This window comes from Tamandua tetradactyla, chromosome 3 (assembly GCF_023851605.1).
Source record: "Tamandua tetradactyla isolate mTamTet1 chromosome 3, mTamTet1.pri, whole genome shotgun sequence".
NCBI lineage: Eukaryota > Metazoa > Chordata > Mammalia > Pilosa > Myrmecophagidae > Tamandua > Tamandua tetradactyla.
The window spans coordinates 160,992,198-161,013,900 of record NC_135329.1 but is presented as its reverse complement, the minus strand read 5'-3'; the positions used below and the strand labels follow the sequence as shown (position 1 = coordinate 161,013,900).

At 36.2% G+C, this 21,703-nt stretch overlaps 1 protein-coding gene across 4 annotated transcripts in view; it reads left to right on the top strand.

Moving 5' to 3' along the window:
- TFPI (tissue factor pathway inhibitor) overlaps positions 1-21,703 on the top strand; it is a 110,737-nt gene that overhangs the window by 47,051 nt on the left and 41,983 nt on the right. For all 4 annotated transcript variants that reach the window (XM_077154391.1, XM_077154390.1, XM_077154392.1 and 1 more), the window contains 4 exons: positions 304-429; positions 12,822-12,857; positions 15,024-15,221; positions 19,640-19,837. In XM_077154391.1, coding sequence (XP_077010506.1) covers positions 318-429; positions 12,822-12,857; positions 15,024-15,221; positions 19,640-19,837 — 544 coding nt within the window. In that variant the 5' untranslated portion in view covers positions 304-317. The remainder of the gene's footprint in view (positions 1-303; positions 430-12,821; positions 12,858-15,023; positions 15,222-19,639; positions 19,838-21,703) is intronic.

The following is a 21,703-nucleotide window of genomic DNA, read 5'->3' as shown; positions in this document are numbered from 1 at the left end:
TGTAACCATGTTGATCAGCATTTTCTCATCTCTCAATCCTCTAAATTTCTATTTTGAAGGTCATAATATGAGCTGCATACTTAGATGTTATTAAACATGTGTTATCATGTTGGTCAATAATTGTGGATACTATGCACATACGGTTTAAATAAGAATCATGGACTATATGAAGAGTTATATGAGAATGCATATTAAATGTCATAGACATTTGCATTTGGAAATATGTATAAAGCCCATATTATTCTACAGATGATTCCGCCTAAACACTTTATTTGTTCAATATTCATGGGTTCTGTATTTCAGAGATAATCCATACAATGAAGAAAAAACACATTTTTTGGGTTTCTGTATGTCTGCTGCTTATTGGTGCCCCTGCCCTTCTTAATGCTGTCTCTGATGATGGAGAGGAGGAGCACTCAAATATTTCAGGTAAAAATGTTAGAAGTATTTATTTTTTTAAGCTACTCAGATCTCTCAATTTTAATAAAAATATTTAACATATTTTTCTCCATTGTGTAGGAAATTTAGTTTTCTTAATAGTGACTTTTTCTTTAAGAAACATGTATAACGTTTTGTATTGTAAAATATACATATACAAAAAAGCAATACATTTCAAAGTACACTCTAACAAGTTGTCATAGGACAGATTTCAGAGTTTGGTATGGGTTACAATTCCACAGTTTTAGGTTTTTCCTTCCAGTTGCTCCAAGACACTGGAGACTGAAAGAAACATCATGTAATGATTCAGCAGTCATACTCATTTGGTAAATCCTGTGTTCTCTAATACAACTCCTTCTTCTCCTTTGATCCTTCTCCCAATCTTTAGTGGTATTTAGGCTATGCCCATTATTACTTTTTCATGTTAGAAAGGGGTGTCAATAATACGGGATAGGGGATGGGACCAGTTGATGTTCTTGGAGAGGCTGGGCGGTCTGGATTTCAGGACTTATCTGGCTTAAGAACCCATCTGGAGAGTGTAGATTTCTGGAAAATAATCTTAAGGTGTGAAATGTTTGTAGAATCTCAGATAAAACCCTAGGTGTTCTTTAGGGTTGACAGGAATGGTTTTGGTTGGGGGTTGGGAAACCCAGGTAATTAACAATATCTAGCTGAAGCTAGCATAACAGTAGCTTCCAGAATACCCTCTCAACTCTATTTGAACTCTCTTAGCCACTGATACCTTATTTTGTTCATTTCTTTCCCCCCTTCTGGTCAGGAAGGCATTGTTGATCCCACGGTGCCAGGGCCAGGCTCATCCCTGGGAGTCATGCCCCCCATTGCCAGGGAGAATTTTATCCATGGATGTCATGTCCCATATAGAGGGGAGGGTAATGATTTTATTTGCAGAGTTGGACTTAGAGAGAGAGACGGCACATCTGAACAATGAAAGAGGTTTTCTGGAAGTAAGTCTTAGGTATAACTATAGGTAGACAGAAACAGGCTTCATAAGAGCAAGTCTCAAGATCAGGGGCTTGGCCTATTGACTTGGGAGTCCCTAACGTTTGAGATAGTTTCAGCGGTTTCCCCAGTGGTAAAGCTTAATAGTTTCATATTTTTTCTCAAGTCCTTCAAGGAACTTTGTCAATACATTTTAATTATCTGCTCAACATACTCTGGGATGGATCCAGGTATTAAATTAAGCAATACAGAATTATAAGCCCTCATTCCCATTCTGGGCTCCATGTTTGGGTTATTTAAATGAGCTATCCAGACGGTTTGAGTTAGATTATCTGCTAAAGAAAATTTAGGTTTTGAATAACCTAAACCTCTCTTCCTTTGGCCTCATACAATAGGTGAAGTTTTAAAATATCAACAGTGTCATCCTCATATCTGTAAATATTCTAATTTACCTTATTCCCAATCTGATCAGCTTCATTCTTATCTCTAATTAAAGCCTACTCTCTTTTTTGGTTTCTTTAACAGTTATGTATGTAGTAATGCTGACTTTCAGAGCTGCAAAACTCCACCTTTGAGTCTTAGGCGACACAAAGCTTCTTAATAAATTTTTATATGCAATGCATTAAAATTAGAACAAAAGAATCACATTATGAAGAAAAACTTTTTTTCAGGATATATTAAACACTGGTGTAGCTCTGGGTATTTACAGCAAGGAGAAAATGCTGTAGAAATCTCTTAGCCCTCTTTTAAATAACAATTCTCTGTAAACCTTGAGGTTACACTCAGAAAAGTGTGAGAAGGTAAAGGGAACTAGAAAATCTGAGGTTTCAGCCAGAGTCTTCTCATCCTATTTCAAAAATAAGAACTTCCCCATGGGTCCAATGCGAGGATCTAGTCAAGCAGGGAACTAAAAGATCTGGGTAATAGAAGTTAGCTTCAATGCCATAAACTCTGATCTAGAAATGAAGACGTTAACAATAATAAGATAGTAAGAGGAGAAGACTATTCTTATAAATTGATATCCTTCTTAAAAGTTTTGTTTTCTTACAAGTTATTGATAAAAATCTCAAGCCATTGGTAATATTAACAGAGTATTAACAAAGTGATAGCTTCTATTTGTATAGAAGTTTATGATTTACAAAGAATTTTCAAAAATTTGTCTTTTAAAAATATGTAACAGACCTTTAAAATGATCTTACTCAGTGTACATGCCTCTGACAAAGACTGAATAAATACATCTTAAGTGCCTGAAAGTGTGGAAGGTGCTAGGGAACCAGGGTTGACTAAGACCTGGCTTTCAAGAATCTTAGATTCATTAAGAATGAAGTATAGACAGTTGATCTCAGTATAACATGGTAATTGACATATAGGAGGCATGCCTAGAGGCACAGCTGTTGGAGCAAAGAGGAAGGGGAATCGTACAAGCTTGACAATCTCAGAACTTGGCACGGGGAAGTGGTGTTATGAAAAGTTTCCTGGAGATGGACTGTTATTCAGTAAAGTAGGCACTGCTCTATGAAAAGTCCTTTGTTTGACTCTTTTCTCAAAAGGGTGTTGGCTAAATTTCCAATCTCCTAGGATGTGGGGGAGAAAAGGGATGTGAAATTTAAAGTAAGGCCCAGCAGGGAAGAAGCAGGCAACCTCAATTTAGGAAGTGGAAGGAGAATGAGTGCATGTGTTCCCACTATTCTTTCAGTACAATTTCCCTCAATTGGGCTGGCACAATGCAAACCAAGTAACCATGAGGTATGTCAAAAGTGTTGCTGCTGCACCAGTCGGTCATGAAACTAGAAATAACCCTATCAATAATCAAGCTATAATTTAAAATCACTACCCACTAGCTTTCATAGTACCTGAATGAAGAACTATTTTTAGCACTGGTTTGAAAGACCTGTTGGCTGACTAACTGCTCAGATTTGCCTGCTTTTTTGTTTTTCTTTTCTTTTTTTTTTACATGGGCGGGCACCAGAAATTGAACCTGGTTCTCCAGCATAGCAGACAAGAACTCTGCCTGTTGAGCCACTGTGGCCTGCCTACATTGTTTTTTATTTCTTTCATCTTGTAACAATGTGATCCCACATGTGAAGCAATTCATTTTTGGAGCTATCACATACAACATTATGCCAAGGTCATGCCATCATTTTATAGAAGCATATCATTTCACTGAATAGTGCACTATCATTTCATAGAGAAACCTATAGGACTTTATCGCTCCTCTCACAGGCCAATAGCAGACTATTTTTTATCAGTCCAAACAGCAGGGAGGATGAAATAGAAGAACCTTTCTGACAAGAAAAAAGATTTTTTTAAAAGTGGCTATACATTTTGTTTTGTTTAATTTCTTTGAGCTGGCAGCCAGAAGATTAGCAGGAACATTTAGAGAAAGGCAGGTAACTTTCATTAAATATGGAATCATAAGGAACTAAGTTTACATGTTTGCATAGTAGCTTTAGGAAATTAAAGGGGCTATTTAAACTCTCTCTCTCTCCCAGTGTCCTAATTTGTAAATAAGCAATGAAAATAACAACTTTCACATGGTTAATTTGTGGACCTCATAAAAGCATCTGGCATATTTCCTGGCACAGAGAAAGCTAAGAATACCTGTCTGTCTGAAGATTCTTCCCTCTCAGATAAATCAAATCCTTTGGTCAAAGAGGGAAGCAGTGTGAAATAAGTTACTAGATCCACAAACGATGACCAGGACAATAAGGATCCTAAAAATCAAGGGGCATGATATGTCCCAAGGAATAGTGAGTCTTCTTTCTAACATCCCAGGACAGGGAAAGGAGAGGATGAGACTGTAACTCTCAGACATAAAATACCTGGAATGGATTGCAAAACTGATAAATCTGAGCCATAGTTCTAGTTCTCTGGCTGCAATGGGTTAAATTCCAGTTATAATGCCATGCATGTGTTTTCTAGTCTCACGGCCTTAAGCAGTTAATTCTTGTCACTGTCAACACATTCTTCAAGTCACAGTTCAAGTCTCAGGAAATGTAACTGCTGCTCTCGTTATAAACTCACACATCATCTTGAAATTTCTGAGTATTTATTTCCATAAATACTCTTTAGTGTCTGTTCTTTAGCTGGAATGAAAGAGGTGGTCCTGCTGCCTATCACCTCTGTGGCAGCACAGTGGCTGACATATCGTCAACAAATGATTGCCAAGATTCAGTAAGATGTATCTACAGCAACGGAAGCCACGGCAAATTCCAATCACTGTTGAGTGGAAGGGCATAACCTGAGTGTCCGAGAACACATCTGACCACATCCCCATTTTGGGGGGTTGTGAGTGGTATGGGTTGTAAGTACACTGCACAAAAGAATATTCTAAAAGAAGATTCACATAAGTACTATGTTAAAATATGAATACAGAAGTTAATTTAATAATAAAAGTACTAAAAGTTACACTTAGTATTCTCCTTAGAAAACTGTTCAAAATTAGCATCTATTTTCATCATTGAAACCCATGTTTTTATACAGTGAAGTTTAGAAAAACATTTGACTGGAAATTGTATAATTAAATCTGTGCCTGAGTCAAATGCCGGTTTAGGAATTTCAGTTACACAGATCTGTGACAATACTCCCAGTTGTTACAAACATCAGAAGATCCCGTCTAAAACCACAAGGGGGTCAATTCTAAACCCACCACTGTTGGTGTGACCTTGGGAAATCAATCTCTACAATCCAATCTACTAATTTGTAAACTGTAAATAATAATGCCTAGGTAGGGGCCAAGATGGCGGCTTAGCAATGTGCGCGTTTTAGTTCGTCCTCCAGAACAACTACTAAATAAACAGAAACAGTACTGAACAGCTCCCGGAGCCACATCAGTGACCAGACACAAAGCATATCCCAGTCTGGACAAGCTGGACTGGCTGCAAGCCTCCCCAGAACCGTGAGTTTCCCAAGCTGCGGCGATGGCGCCCGGCACCCCTCCCCCAAAGGCGGCTTCCCAGGGGGAAAGGAAAGAGACTCTAAACCTGGTCAAGGCAGAGTTTGCTCATTGGGCTCATGGAAAAAGAAGAAAGGGGAGGAAACAGAGGTTTTAGTGCCTGTGTTTCTACAGAGACTTGGCAGCCTCTGGATTCAGCAGCAAGAATTCTTGGACTGCAACTGTCCTGGGCATAGGCAGAAACGGGCTGCTTTCAGGGCTGTCTCCCAACTGTGCCTTCCACAGGGGATAGGTGAAGACCAACTCAGGTGGAATTCCTCCCTCAAGAAATTCAGAACCCAGGGCTTGGCAATTTGAAGCCATTAAAACCAGCCTACAACCTCTCCTCTGTCTCCACCATGTCCCCAGCATGGAGAGTCTTCCAAAGTTAAAGGTGCCACAACATCTTTTGCTGGTGGGACTTGCAGGCAGACAATCATCACATACTGGGCAGGATAAGAAAAATGGAGCCCAGAGACTTCACAGGAAAGTCTTTCAACCTGCTGGGTCTCAACCTCAGGGAAAACTGATGCAGGTGACTCCTTCCCCCTGATAGGAGGCCAGTTTAGTCCGAGAAAACCCGGCTGGAGTCTATAATACCTACGTAGACCCTACTAAGGGTGGGGAGGGAAAAGGCGCCATACAAGCAGGGCAAGAAACAAGAAAACAAGAACTGAAAAATTATCCTCTGTTAAACAAAACCTAAGTTAGCGGTCCAGAAAAAGCTGAACTGAAGGTCAAAGAACAGATGGATAACAAATTCATCTAGCAAGAAAACCCTAGGTAAGAGAAGTGAAAGCAATCTCCAGAATAAACTAATTAAGGTAATTAAATGTCTAGACGCCAACAAAAAATAACAAATCACACCAGGAAAATTGAAGATATGGCCCAGTCAAAGAAACAAACAAATAGTTCAAATGAGATACAAGAGCTGAAACAACTAATTCAGAATGTACGAACAGACATGGAAAACCTCATCAAAAACCAAATCAATGAATTGAGGGAGGATATGAAGAAGGCAAGGAATGAACAAAAAGAAGAAATGGAAAGTCTGAAAAAACAAATCATGGAACTTATAAGGATGAAAGGTATGGTAGAAGAGATTAAAAAAAACAATGGAAACCTACAATGGTAGATTTCAAGAGACAGAGGTTAGGATTAGTGAACTGGAGGACGGAACATCTGAAATCCGACAAGATACCGAAACTATAGGGAAAAAAATGGAAAAATATGAGCAGTGACTCAGGGAACTGAGATAATATGAAATGCACAAATATATGTATTGTGGGTGTCCCTGAAGAAGAAGAGAAGGGAAAAGGAGGAGAAAAACTAACGGAAGAAATTATCACTGAAAATTTCCCAACTCTTATGAAAGACCTAAAATTACAGATCCAAGAAGTGCAGCATACCCCAAAGAGAATAGATCCAGATAGACGTTCTCCAAGACAATTACTAGTCAGAATGTCAGAGGTCAAAGAGAAAGAGAGGATCTTGAAAGCAGCAAGAGAAAAGTAATCCATCACATACAAGGGAAACCCAATAAGACTATGTGTAGATTTCTCAGCAGAAACCATGGAGGTGAGAAGACAGTGGGATGATATATTTAAATTACTAAAAGACTAAAACTGCCAACAAAGAATTCTATACCCAGCAAAATTGTCCTTCAAAAATGAGGGAGAAATTAAAACATTTTTAGACAAAAAATCACTGAGAGAATTTGTGACCAAGACACCAGCTCTGCAAGAAATAATAAAGGGAGAACTAGAGACAGATATGAAAAGACAGAAGAGAGAGGTGTGGAGAAGAGTGTAGAAAGAAGGAAAATTAGATATGACATATAAAATACAAAAGGCAAAATGGTAGAGGAAAGTACTACCTGTACAGTAATAACACTAAATGTTAATGGACTGAATTCCCCAATCAAAAGACATAGACTAGCAGAATGGATTAAAAGACAGGATCCTTCTATATGCTGTCTACAGGAAACACATCTTAGAACCAAAGATAAACATAGGTTGAAAGTGAAAGTTTGGGAAAAGATATTTCATGCAAATAACAACCAGAAAAGAGCAGGAGTAGCTATACTAATATCCAACAAATTAGACTTCAAATGTAAAACAGTTAAAAGAGACAAAGAAGGTACTATGTACTAATAAAAGGAACAATCCAACATGAAGACATAACAATCATAAATATTTATGCACCGAACCAGAATGCCCCAAAATACATGAGGCAAACACTGCAAACACTGAAAAGGGAAATAGACATATCTACCAAATAGTTGGAGACTTCAATTCCCCACTCTCATCAATGGACAGAACATCTAGACAGAGGATCAATAAAGAAACAGAGAATTTGAACAATACAATAAATGAGCTAGACTTAACACACATTTATAGGACATTACACCCCACAACAGCAGGATACACCTTTTTCTCAAGTGCTCATGGATCATTCTCAAAGATAGACCATATGCTGGGTCACAAAGCAAGTCTCAACAAATTTAAAAAGATTAAAATCATACAAAACGCTTTCTCAGATCATAAAGGAATAAAGTTGGAAATGAATAATAGGCATAGCGCCAGAAAATTCACAAATACGTGGAGGCTCAACCACACACTCTTAAACAACCAGTGGGTCAAGGAAGAAATTACAAGAGAAATCAGTAAATATCTCGAGGCGAATGGAAATGAAAACACAACATATCAAAACTTATGGGATGCAGCAAAGACAGTGCTAAGGGAGAAATTTATTGCCCTAAATGCCTATATCAGAAAAGAAGAAAGGGCAAAAATACAGGAATGAAATCTCCACTTGGAAGAACTGGAGAAAGAACAGCAAACTAACCTCAAAGCAAGCAAAAGGAAAGAAATAACAGAGATTAGAGCAGAAATAAATGAAATTGAGAACATGAAAACAATTCAGAAAATCAATAAAACCAGAAGTTGGTTCTATGAGAAAATCAATAAGATTGATAGGCCCTTAGCGAAATTGACAAAAAGAAGAAGAGAGAGGATGCAAATAAATAAGATCAGAAATGGAAGAGGAGACATAATCACTGACCCCACAGACATCAAGAAGGTAATAACAGGATACTATGAACAACTTTATGCCAATAAATACAACAACATAAATGAAATGGACAACTTCCTAGAAAGGCATGAACAACCAACTTTGACTCAAGATGAAATAGATGACCTCAACAAACCAAACACAAGTAAAGAAATTGAATCTGTCATTAAAAAGCTTCCCAAAAAGAAAAGTCTAGGACCAGACGGCTTCACATGTGAATTCTACCAAACATTCCAGAAAGAATTAGAACCAACCCTGCTCAAACTCTTCAAAAACATTGAAGTGGAGAGAAAGCTACCTAATTCATTCTATGAAGCCAACATCAACCTCATACCAAAACCAGGCAAAGATTTTACAAAAAAAGAAAACTACAGACCAATCTCTCAAATGAATATAGATGCAAAAATTCTCAACAAAATTCTAGCAAATCGAATCCAGCAACACATTAAAAGAATTATACATCATGACCAAGTAGGATTCATCCCAGGTATGCAAGGATGGTTCAACATAAGAAAATCAATTAATGTAATACACCATATCAACAAATCAAAGCAGAAAAATCACATGATCATCTCAATTGATGCAGAGAAGGCATTTGACAAGATTCAACATCCTTTCCTGTTGAAAATACTTCAAAGGATAGGAATACAAGGGAACTTCCTTAAAATGATAAGGGAATATATGAAAAACCCACAGCTAATATCGTCCTCAATGGGGAAAAACTGAAAACTTTCCCCCTAAGATCAGGAACAAGACAAGGATGTCTACTATCACCACTGTTACTCAACATTGTGTTGGAGATTCTAGCCAGAGCAATTAGACAAGAAAAAGAAATACAAGGCATCAAAATTGGAAAGGAAGAAGTAAAACTCTCACTGTTTGCAGATGATATGATACTATATGTTGAAAACCCTGAAATATCCACAGCAAAACTACTAGAGCTAATAAACAAGTACAGCAAAGTGGCAGGTTACAAGATCAACATTCAAAAATCTGTAGTGTTTCTATACAATAGTAATGAACAATCTGAGGGGGAAATCAAGAAACGAATTCCATTTACCATTGCAAGTAAAAGAATAAAATACTTAGGAATAAATTTAACTAAAGAGACAAAAGACTTATACAAAGAAAACTACAAGAAACTGTTAAAAGAAATCACAGAAGACCTAAATAAATGGAAGGGCATACCGTGTTCATGGATTGGAAGACTAAATATAGTTAAGATGTCAATCCTACCTAAACTGATTTACAGATTCAATGCAATACCAATCAAATCCCAACAACTTATTTTTCAGAAATAGAAAAACCAATAAGTAAATTTATCTGGAAGGGCAGGGTGTGCTGAATTGCTAAAAGTATCTTGAGGGAAAAAACCAAGCTGGAGGTCTCATGCTGCCTGACTTTAAGGCATATTATGAAGCCACAGTGGTAAAAACAGCATGGTACTGGCATAAAGATAGATTATTGACCAATGGAATAGAATAGAGTGTTCAGATATACACCCTCTCATCTATGGACATTTGATCTTTGATAAGGCAGTCAAGCCCACTCACCTGGGACAGAACAGTCTCTTCAATAAATGGTGCATAGAGAACTGGATATCCATACGCAAAGGAATGAAGGAAGACCCGTATCTCACACCTTATACAAAAGTTAACTCAAAATGGATCAAAGATCTAAACATCAGGTCTAAGACCATAAAACAGTTAGAGGAAAATGTAGGGAAATATCTTATAAATCTTGTAATTGGAGGCGGTTTTATAGACCTTACACCTAAAGCAAGAGCACTGAAGAAAGAAAGAAAGAAATGGGAACTCCTCAAAATTAAACACTTTTGTGCATCAAAGAACTTCATCAAGAAAGTAGAAAGACAGCCTACACAATGGGAGACAATATTTGGAAACGAAATATCAGATAAAGGTCTAGTATCCAGAATTTATAAACAGATTGTTCAACTCAACAACAAAAAGACAGCCAACCCAATTACAAAATGGGAAAAAGACTTGAACAGACACCTACCAGAAGAGGAAATACAAATGGCCAAAAGGCACATGAAGAGATGCTCAATGTCCCTGGCCATTAGAGAAATGCAAATCAAAACCACAATGAGATATCATCTCACACCCACCAGAATGGCCATTATCAACAAAACAGAAAATGACAAGTGCTGGAGAGGATGCGGAGAAAGAGGCACACTTATTCACTGTTGGTGGGAATGTCAAATGGTGCAACCACTGTGGACTGCAGTTTGGTGGTTCCTCAAAAAGCTGAATATAGAATTGCCATATGACCTAGCAATACCATTGCTAGGTATCTACTCAGAGGACATAAGGGCAAAGACACAAACAGACATTTGCACACCAATGTTTATAGCAGCATTATTTACAATTGCAAGGAGATGGAAACAGCCAAAATGTCCATCAACAGACGAGTGGCTAAACAAACTGTGGTATATACATACGATGGAATATTATGCAGTTTTAAGACAAGATAAACTTATGAAGTATGTAACAACATGGATGGACCTTGAGAACATTATGCTGGGTGAGATTAGCCAAAAAAAAGGACAAATATTGTATGGTCTCATTGATATGAACTGACATTAGTGAATAAACTTGGAATATTTTGTTCGTAACAGGAGATAGAAATAGCATAAGATATTGGGTAACTGGAGCTTAAGGGATACAGACTGTGCAACAGGACTGGATACAAAAACTCAGAAATGGACAGCACAATACTACCTAACTGTAATATAATTATGTTAAAACACTGAATGAAGCTGCATTTGAGAATGATAGAGGGAGGAGAGCTGGGGACATAAATGAAATCAGAAAGAAAGATAGATGTTAAAGATTGAGACGGTATAATCTAGAAATGCCTAGAGTGTATAATAATAGTGAAATGTACAAGGTACAATTTTAAAAATGTTTTTGCATGAGGAAGAACAAAGGAATGTCATTATTGCAGGGTACTGAAAATAGATGGCAATTAATATTTTAAAATGTCACCTCTGTGTGAGACTAAAGCAAAAAATATTTATTAGTTACAAAATTCATATTTTGACTAGTGCATTTCCTAATATAACTCATGTAGATAGTTCGATTGAACGCCATAAGTACTTGGAATCTCAGGTAGGACATGAGATTTTGCTGGTTTGTCCAGAGTGATGCCCCGATGAGTCCCAGAATGATTCGATCGGTGAGTGGAAAAGTATCTGCAAAGCCCCCTTCGGGGAATGGTGAGAACAGGGAGAAATTCAACTTCCCCAAGTTGAATTCTTGATATTCTCACAAGCAATGTGGACAACTAAAGCTATAGGCAGAGCCCCCTGTCTTGGGGTTTGTTCATATGAAACTTAAACCTGCACAGGACAGGTCAAGTCTACTTAAAATTTAGGCCTAAGAGTCACCCCCAAGAGAGCTTCTTTTGTTGCTCAGATGTGGCCCCTCTCTCCAGCCAACACAATGAGCAGTCTCACCACCCTACCCCTCTCTATGTGGGACATGACTCCCAGGGGTGTGGACCTTCCTGGCAACGTGGGACAGAGATCTTGGAATGAACGGAGACTCAGCATCAAGGGATTGAGAAAAAACCTAGAATGAGCTGAGAGTTAGCATCAAGGGACTGAGAAAACCTTCTCGACCAAAAGGGGGAAGAGGGAAATGAGACAAAGTGTCAATGGCTGAGAGATTCCAAACAGAGTCGAGAGGTTATCCTGGAGGTTATTCTTATGCATCAAGTAGATATCATCTCGTTGTTCAGGATGTAGTGGAGAGGCTGGAGGGAACTGCCTGAAAATGTAGAGCTATGTTCCAGTAGCCATGTTTCTTGAGGATGACTGAATGATACAGATGTCACAATGTGACTGTGTGATTGTGAAAACCTTGTGTCTGATGCTCTTGTTATCTACCTTGTCAACAAAGGAGTAGAACATATGGAATAAAAATAAACAACAGGGGGAACAAATGCTAAAATAAATTTAGTTTAAATGGTAGTGATCAATGAAAGCAAGGGGTAACGGGTATGGTAGGTATAATCTTTTTTCTTTTTTCCTATGTTCGTTTTATTTCTTTTTCTATTGTCTTTTTATTTTTCTGAATTAATGCAAATGTTCTAAGAAATTATGAATATGCAACTAAGTGATGATATTGTGAATTACTGATTATGTATGTTGTTTTATTTTGTTTCTTTATTTTTTTAATTAATAAATAAAAAAAAAATTTAAAAATAATAATGCCTAGCTCAGAAAGCTGTTGTGATAGTTAAATGATTATTTATAAAGTTTCTGGAGCAGGGTAAGTAGTCAGTAAACGATGCTGCCTGTTCACTATTATTATTACCACTACTATGACAACACTGATGATGGGTTCCACTATGGTGCTTACTATCTTCCACCTTTTTTTTTTTACATGGGCAGGCACCGGGAATCGAACCCAGGTCTCCAGCATGGCAGGTAGGAACTCTGCCACTACGCCACCGTCACACTGCCCCTATCTTTCATTTTTGTGTGTACTACCACCACCTCACTGGCTAAGATGCTAAATAGGAAGTTAAACTTCCTAATATAGAAACTTTAAATGATTATGGGTGACAAGGAATATCAATTACATTACGAATAAAAGGTAGAGGAATCCCCAATAAGCAATAATCTGATGCAAATTATCAATTTATAAGAAATAGTTTTCAGAATATATATGCCAAATCAAGGGTGAGATTCAGGTAATTTTAGGTAAAGGCTGATGTGTTCTACAGACACAGATCTACGTTAAAGTTACTGAAGCATTACTTCTATCATTTGGTATTGCTAAGGTTTTAAAACAACATTAACTGGGAATAATCATCATCGTACTGGATGAAAAGCACCATCGGAAATTCAGAGATAATGGTGGACAGTTATACAATTCAAAGTATTACAATATTTGTGTTCCTAAATCATTCCACAAATCTGTTTATGTGAATTCTAAGATGTATCCTACATATTTATAGAACTAACAGGTCAAAATTTTTTCTGTCCCAGGAAACATGTCTAGAAGGTACAAGCTCATAGCATAATTCAATGATACCTACTGGGAACCTGCTCTAAGTTGAAAATTTGGAAACATAACAGAAAAATAAATAAACTTCACTTTATAAATGTAAACAAAATAGCAAACAAAAAAATGTGTGGAAAGAACATAAAAGATAAAGACAAATGACAAACTGGAAATTTTGTCATGTGTCTACTGGCAACCCATAATTCAAAAAATAAGTAAATTTCTAAAATATATAAAGAGCTAATAGGAAATGAAAATGAAAAGACAAAAAAAAACAAACAAAACAAAAAAAAAAATGAAAAGGAGAAAAATGAGCCAAGGTCAAGGACTGACAATTCTCAACAACAAAAGTATAAAATACTTCAACTCATAAACAAAAAATATTGAAGCCATGGGGAAACAGGCACTTCTAAAATGTGGATGGGAATGTCCCTACGGAGGAGAATTTAGCAATGCCTACGGAAATCACAGTTGCCTTTCCCTTTCACCCAGCAAACCTTCATGCAAGGAACTAACCTACAGATTACACTGTAAAGTAAGAAATGATATATAGACAGTGTTATTCACCATGGAATTATTTGTCATAACAAAAAAATGCAAATAATGGGTCATTCCAGAATAATCATGGTTCAACCACAGGATGCAGGACTATGGAGCCATACAAAACAGTGGGGTAGAACTCTATTTATTCATGCAGAAATGACTAGGATATTTTAAAGTGAAAGAGCAAAGTGTACAAGTGGGTATAGTGTGTCACATTTATTTAAGAAAGGGATGTGTACATGTGTACATACATATATCTGCATGTGTATGTGTGTATTTGCAAAAAGAAATACTGGAAGGATAAGTAAGAACTAACAAAAATGTTTTCCTATAAGGAAGGAGGAACAGCTTTGGGGATCAAAGGTGAAAGGAAGACTTCTCTGTGTGCAGGATTTTATGTAGTTTTGAGTCTTAAAACATGTAAATGTAACTCATACAACATTCTGACAATTTAAAGAGTGTAAATAGAGCTGCAATTGGTAGAGGCACAAATCATTAGTCTCTGATGTGCATGTAAATCTTATTTCATATATTTGTTTCAGTTACAACGGCAAATCAGAAGTCTTTGACAAGTAGTTTTCCCATGTGCCCAAATGAATGCAAATGTACTATTGCTCTTAAGGAGCTTTTTTATGTGTAAAAAGTGACATCACTGTGGATTAGGGAAAGGAACTCAGAGAATTATCCTTGACATCTGTCCCTAAAACAGATTTGAAAGAAGAGGTTTCGATTTGTAATGTCAGCACACACATAATGATTAACAGCTAACACTACCCAATTCCCTATCAGTCAACTGGGGCAGACTTAAGTAGGGCCATCAGCAAGACTCTAGAACAATCATTCTATATTCTACCTATCTCTTCGATAGGTGATTAGTAGTAAGACATCTCATTTGGCAAATTTATTTATTTTATGTACCTTTTTGATAACTTTGGGTAACTTTCATGGCTTTTAAAAATTAGTTTGCATTAAAAAGGAAATAAAGAACATTATTAAAGTGTTGATAAAGGATTACATTTATATCTTTTATTTTTACCTTATAGTTATTGAGCTGCCACCACTGAAACTCAAAAATCCGTTTTGTGCACTGAAGGCAGATGATGGCCCATGCAGGGCACTGATGAAGAGATTCTTTTTCAATATTCAGACTCAACAGTGTGAAGAATTTATATATGGGGGATGTGAAGGAAATCAGAATCGATTTGACAGTCTGGAAGAGTGCAAAGAAAAATGTGTAACAGGTAGGTTTCTGGGAAATCTTAGGTTTAGTGAAAAGTCTAATGCTAACTTGGGGGGGGGTAATTTACCACTGTTTTAACATCTCAAGGAATCAATATTTTTAGCATTCATGTTCAATTATTATTTTTCATAGCAGTCATTATAAAATTTATTAAGCATCATTTATTCTCCTATACTCTTCTCCAATAAAGAAGGGAGAAATAAAATCCCTAAGTCTTCAGAACACGTTTTATGCCTATAATGAAGGTAATTCAGCCCACCTGGGAAGCTATCAAGGCACAAAAGACATTGTTAGTCACATGGACTTTGTCTCCCTTTCTACCACCACCATGAGTTTACAGCCATCCGCTGTCAGGGGACCATTACCGTGCTCCCATCACCACCTGAGAATTTGATTTGAAGCTCTTGATAGCTACTAATTGGAAAACTCTAAACTGCACCTAAGAGTAGATATAGACATATGAAATTTAAGTCAGTCACCTTAGAATTTGAAAATACTATGAGAAAAAAATATCTTATTTGCTGACACATGTAGGCTTTTATTGAACCCAAATTTTCATTTTAACTGTATTGTTATATGATTTGAAAACATATCATTATATATGGATTTATTAAATTTTACTGTATATTTATCCTACTTGTCTTTTTAAAAATTACATTAGAATGTTGCATGCAGTTTAATCTCTTCTCCTGAATGATCATTATGATATATTCCAATTAATTACTGATTAAATATAGTACACGTTTTTAACCTGAGTTTTGCCCCTCTGAATTGTGAGCTACTTGAAGGATAGAAATCTGTGTCATCTTTATTTCCCCAGTTTCTAGCCCAATATTTTCTTGATAGCATGGTCACAGAGCTGTTTGAATTGAGCTGGAGTGCTCTGGAGATGATATTATTTGCCAGTAACACTTGGTGTCTTGTTTTTTCTGTGCAGCAGGCAGTTCTGCATTCCCACCATGTTAATGCTTTCCAAAAGCAGCTTTTACAAAACAGCTTTGGCAGTGTTGAGGCTCTTGGCCTGTGGTGAAAGGAGAAAACTTCTCTCCTCTGTGACTCTGTGAGATGCTTTGTTGTGTGCTCCAGAGTTGACGGAAGAAAATTGATGTGAATGTATTTATTGACCAGAATATGCCCAGACCTCATATTCTCCTCTTTCTTTCCACAGATATGCTAGAAATGTTACTAACACAGATTAGGCATGTCAGTGGTCCTTAGCGATGCCTTTGGTTTGTGAGATCGTCTGGTCATTTTCTATTCATCAGATTCCTATTCACCATTCTCTTCCATGCATTTTCAGCCAAGTAGCCCTTTGCGTGGAGTTGAAAACTACTCTACTTTCATCATTGAGACCATGTTTAGTTTTTATACAGTGAAGTTTAGAAAAAGTTTGAGTGGAAATTGTATAATTGAATCTGTGCCTGAGCCAAATACAAATTTAGGAATCTCAGTCAAACAGATCTGTGACAATATTGTTGAGTTGTTCAGAATGTGAGAAAGAGTTCGTCTAAAACTGTGGGGGGGGGGGTCGATTCTAAATCCACCCCTGCTGTTGTGACCACTGGGAATCTACCTAATCCCTACCATCCAATTTACTAATTTCTAAAACATAAATAATAATAATGCCCAACACAGAAAGCTGTTGTGATAATTAAATGAGTATTTACAAAGTTTCTGGAGCATAATAAATAATCACTAAACGATGCTGGCTGTTTACAATTATTATCACCACTACCATGAAGACGCTGATGATGAGTTCCACTCTGGGGCTTATTCTTTAATTTTTGTGGTGTAATACCACCACCCAGTGGCTAAATCCTAATAGGAAGTTTAAACTCCTAATAATGAAAATTTAAAAGATTTGGGATGAAAATAAAGAAAATTGACTATATTAAGAGTAAAAGGTAAAAGGACCCCAATAAGCAATAATCTGATGCAAATTATCAATTTATAAAAATAGTATTCTCTCCATATATATATGCCAACTCAAGGGTGAGATTCAGGTAATTTTAGGTAAAGCCCTATGAGACACAGATTTACATTAAAGGTACTTATCTGAAGTATCATTTCCATCATTACGGTTCTCTAAAGTTTTAAAATGATGGAATGATGAAAGTATAGTAACTTGGAAATAATGATCATCATATTGTATGAAAAGCACCACAGGACATTCAGAGATAATGGTGTATGGCTAAACAACTAAAAAATATTAGAGTATTTGTAATCCTAAATCATTCCTCAAACCCATTTATGTGAATTCTGAGATGTACCCTTAGATATCTATAGAACTAAACTGTCAAATTTTTATCTATCCCAGGAAATATGTCTAGAGGTACAAACTCATAGGCTAATTCACTGAAACCAATTGGGAGCCTCTTCTAAGTCACTGGCTCTTTTGTGCAAAGATTTCTAACTGCTAACAATTCAAAATATCAGTAATGACATCCTAAAACTATAAAATTATATATAACTAGACTACTCAAAAAATGCTTTCAAATTTTTTTAAAATTCAAATTGACAATTACAACTTCATTGATGAAGTGAGAAACCATGTTTTCCATAAGTCATTTTTTCTTTATGGCTGATATATACCTATGAAAACTATTTTTGACAATGCTCTAAAATCTTATTATTTAGTTTATGAATTTGTATAGAAAAAAACTACTTGTGTATATAATTTAAGAAAAATATGAAAGAAGTCAAAATATATCCAAGGAAAATGACAGCCCTTAGTTTTCCTTTGAAATAGCCATCTATTTTGGTATCAGAAACACTCTTCATATACTTTAAGAGGTCTTTTAAAACCAAAGATCATATTTCAGATAAGATCATTGACATAAAATGTTAGGCAATTAAAAAATAAACACATAAAAGTTGTACTTATATAATTATTAGTCACACATGGGGGTAATCATCTCTAACCTTGGAATAAGGAAGACATTTTCTTCTCACAATAATCGAAAATCTGGAAACAAAAGAAAAATAGAAAAGATTGACTATACATGAAAACAATAAAAAACCAATGTAGAAAAGAACATGAAAGATCAAGTTAAAAGACAAATGACAAACTGGAAATTTTGTCATGTGTCTACTGGCAACCCATAATACAGAAAATAAGTGAATTTCTAAAATATATGAAGAGCTAATAGGAATTTTAAATGAAAAGACCAAAAAAAAAAAAAAAAGAAAAATTAGCCAAGGTCAGTGACTGACAATTCTCAGCAAAATAAGTACAAAACACCCTCACTCATACGTAAAAGATATTGAAGTCATGGGGAAACAGGAACTTCTAAAATGTGGATGAGAATGTCCCTATGGAGGTGAATCTAGCAACACCAGCAAAAATCATGTCTTTCCCTTTCACACAGAAAACCATCTTGCAAGAAATTAATCTACAGATAACCCTGCAAAAGTAAGAACACAGACAGTGTTATTCACTGTAGCATTATCTGTCATAACAAAAGATTGCAAATAATAGGTCATTCTGGAATAATATTGGTTCAAACAGATAACGCAGGACCACGCAGCCACACAAAATAATGGGATAGAGCACTATTCACATGCAGAAATGGCTAGGATTTTTTGAAGTGAAAGAGGAAAGTGTACAGGTAGTATAGTATGTTGCTTTTTATTTAAGAAAAGGATGTGTACGTACATATATCTGCATGTGTATGTGTGTACTTGCAAAAGGAAATAGTGGAAGGATAAGAAAGAACCAACAAAAATGTTTTCCTATAAGGAAGAGGAACAGATTGGGAGATAATGGGTCAAAGTGAGACTTCTCTGTGTGCAGAAGTTCATGTAGTTTTGACTTTTGAAACATGTCAATGTAACTTATACAACATATTGACAGTTTAAAGAACACAGAGTTGCATAGTAGGAACACAAATCATTAGTCTCTGATGTGCCCATAAATCCCGATATACTTGATTCCATTACGGTAACAAATCAGAAAACTTTTGATTGTACTTTCACCATTTTATGTCCAAATGAATGCAGTTGTACTATTGCTTTTAAGAAGCTATTTTATGTGTAAAAAGTGATACAACTGTGGATTATGGAAAGGAACTCAAAGAGTTATCCTTGACACCTAACCCTAAACCTTGCTCATTTATAAGAAGAGATATCTATTTGTAATGTCAGCACATGCATATGGATGGCATTGCCTAACAGCTAACACAATTCCATATCAGTCAGCTGGCACAGAGTTAAGCAGTGCCATCAACTCGTGTTCCCTTTGGTAGGTGATCAGTAGTAAGAGGTCTCAATTGGTGAATTTATTTATTTTACGTACCTTTTTGATAACTTTAAATAACTTTTCATGGCTTTTAAAAATTAGGATACATAAAAAGGAAATAAAGAACATTATTAAAGTGTTGATAAAGAATTACATGTTTATCCTTTATTTTTACCTTGTAGATACTGAGCTGCCAACACTGAAACTTAAAAACACATTTTGTGCAATGAAAGCAGATGATGGCCCATGCAGGGCACTGATGAAGAGATTTTTTTTCAATATTCAGACTCAACAGTGTGAAGAATTTATATATGGAGGCTGTGGAGGAAATCAGAATCGATTTGTCAGTCTGGAAGAGTGCAAAGAAAAATGTCTTACAGGTAGGTTTCTGGGAAATCTCAGGTCTAATGAAAGAATTGTTAATTGGGGGGAATAGAGTAATTTAACGTTGTTTTAAAGTTCCAGGAATCAATTTTCCAGATTTTTCAGCATTCATGATCAACTATCAATTTTCACAGTAATCATTATAAAATATATTAGCCATAATTTATTGTCCTATATACCTCTCCATGATAAAGATGGAAAAAAAAAAAAAAAACTTGTTCGAGTCTTCAGAACAAGTTTTATGTCTACAGTGAAGTGAATGTAATTCAGCCTACCTGGGGAGCTATCAATAGGCACAAAAGAGGTTGTTAGTCACATGGACACAATGATCTCATAGCAGTCCACTGTCAAGATAATAGATCTGAAAATTCACTTTGAAGCCCCTGAGAGCTACTAAGCTGCACCCAAGAGCAGAAAGAGATAAATGAAATTTAAGTCAGTCTCCTGACACCTTTTGAAATACTATAGAAAAAAAATGCCTTCTTGGCTGACACATGTAGGCTTTTGAACCCAACTTTTCTGTTTGTATTTACTGTATTTTTGTAAGATTTGAAAATATAGCATTATATACGGAATTATTAAATTTTATTTTACACTTTTATTCTGCTTAAATCTTTTAAAAATAACATTAGACTATTTGATGTAGTTTAATCTCTTCGCCTGAATGAATGTTATAATATATTCCAATTAATTACTGATTAAATATAGTACACGTTTTTAACCTGAGTTTTGCCCCTCTGAATTGTGAGCTACTTGAAGGATAGAAATCTGTGTCATCTTTATTTCCCCAGTCTCTAGCCCAATATTTTCTTGATAGCATGGTCACAGAGCTGTTTGAATTGAGCTGGAGTGCTCTGGAGATGATATTATTTGCCAGTAACACTTGGTGTCTTGTTTTTTCTGTGCAGCAGGCAGTTCTGCATTCCCACCATGTTAATGCTTTCCAAAAGCAGCTTTTACAAAACAGCTTTGGCAGTGTTGAGGCTCTTGGCCTGTGGTGAAAGGAGAAAACTTCTCTCCTCTGTGACTCTGTGAGATGCTTTGTTGTGTGCTCCAGAGTTGACGGAAGAAAATTGATGTGAATGTATTTATTGACCAGAATATGCCCAGACCTCATATTCTCCTCTTTCTTTCCACAGATGTGCTAGAAATGTTACTAACACAGATTAGGCATGTCAGTGGTCCTTAGCGATGCCTTTGGTTTGTGAGATCATCTGGTCATTTTCTATTCATCAGATTCCTATTCACCATTCTCTTCCATGCATTTTCAGCCAAGTAGCCCTTTGCGTGGAGTTGAAAACTACTCTACTTTCATCATTGAGACCATGTTTAGTTTTTATACAGTGAAGTTTAGAAAAAGTTTGAGTGGAAATTGTATAATTGAATCTGTGCCTCAGCCAAATACAAATTTAGGAATCTTAGTCAAACAGATCTGTGACAATATTGTTGAGTTGTTCAGAATGTGAGAAAGAGTTCGTCTAAAACTGTGGGGGGGGGGGGGTCGATTCTAAATCTACCACTGCTGTTGTGACCACTGGGAATCTACCTAATCCCTACCATCCAATTTATTAATTTCTAAAACATAAATAATAATAATGCCCAACGCAGAAAGCTGTTGTGATAATTAAATGAGTATTTACAAAGTTTCTGGAGCATAATAAATAACCACTAAACGATGCTGGCTGTTTACAATTATTATCACCACTACCATGAAGACGCTGATGATGAGTTCCACTCTGGGGCTTATTCTTTAATTTTTGTGGTGTAATACCACCACCCAGTGGCTAAATCCTAATAGGAAGTTTAAAATTCCTAATACTGAAAATTTAAAAGATTTGGAGTGATGACAAGAAATATCATAT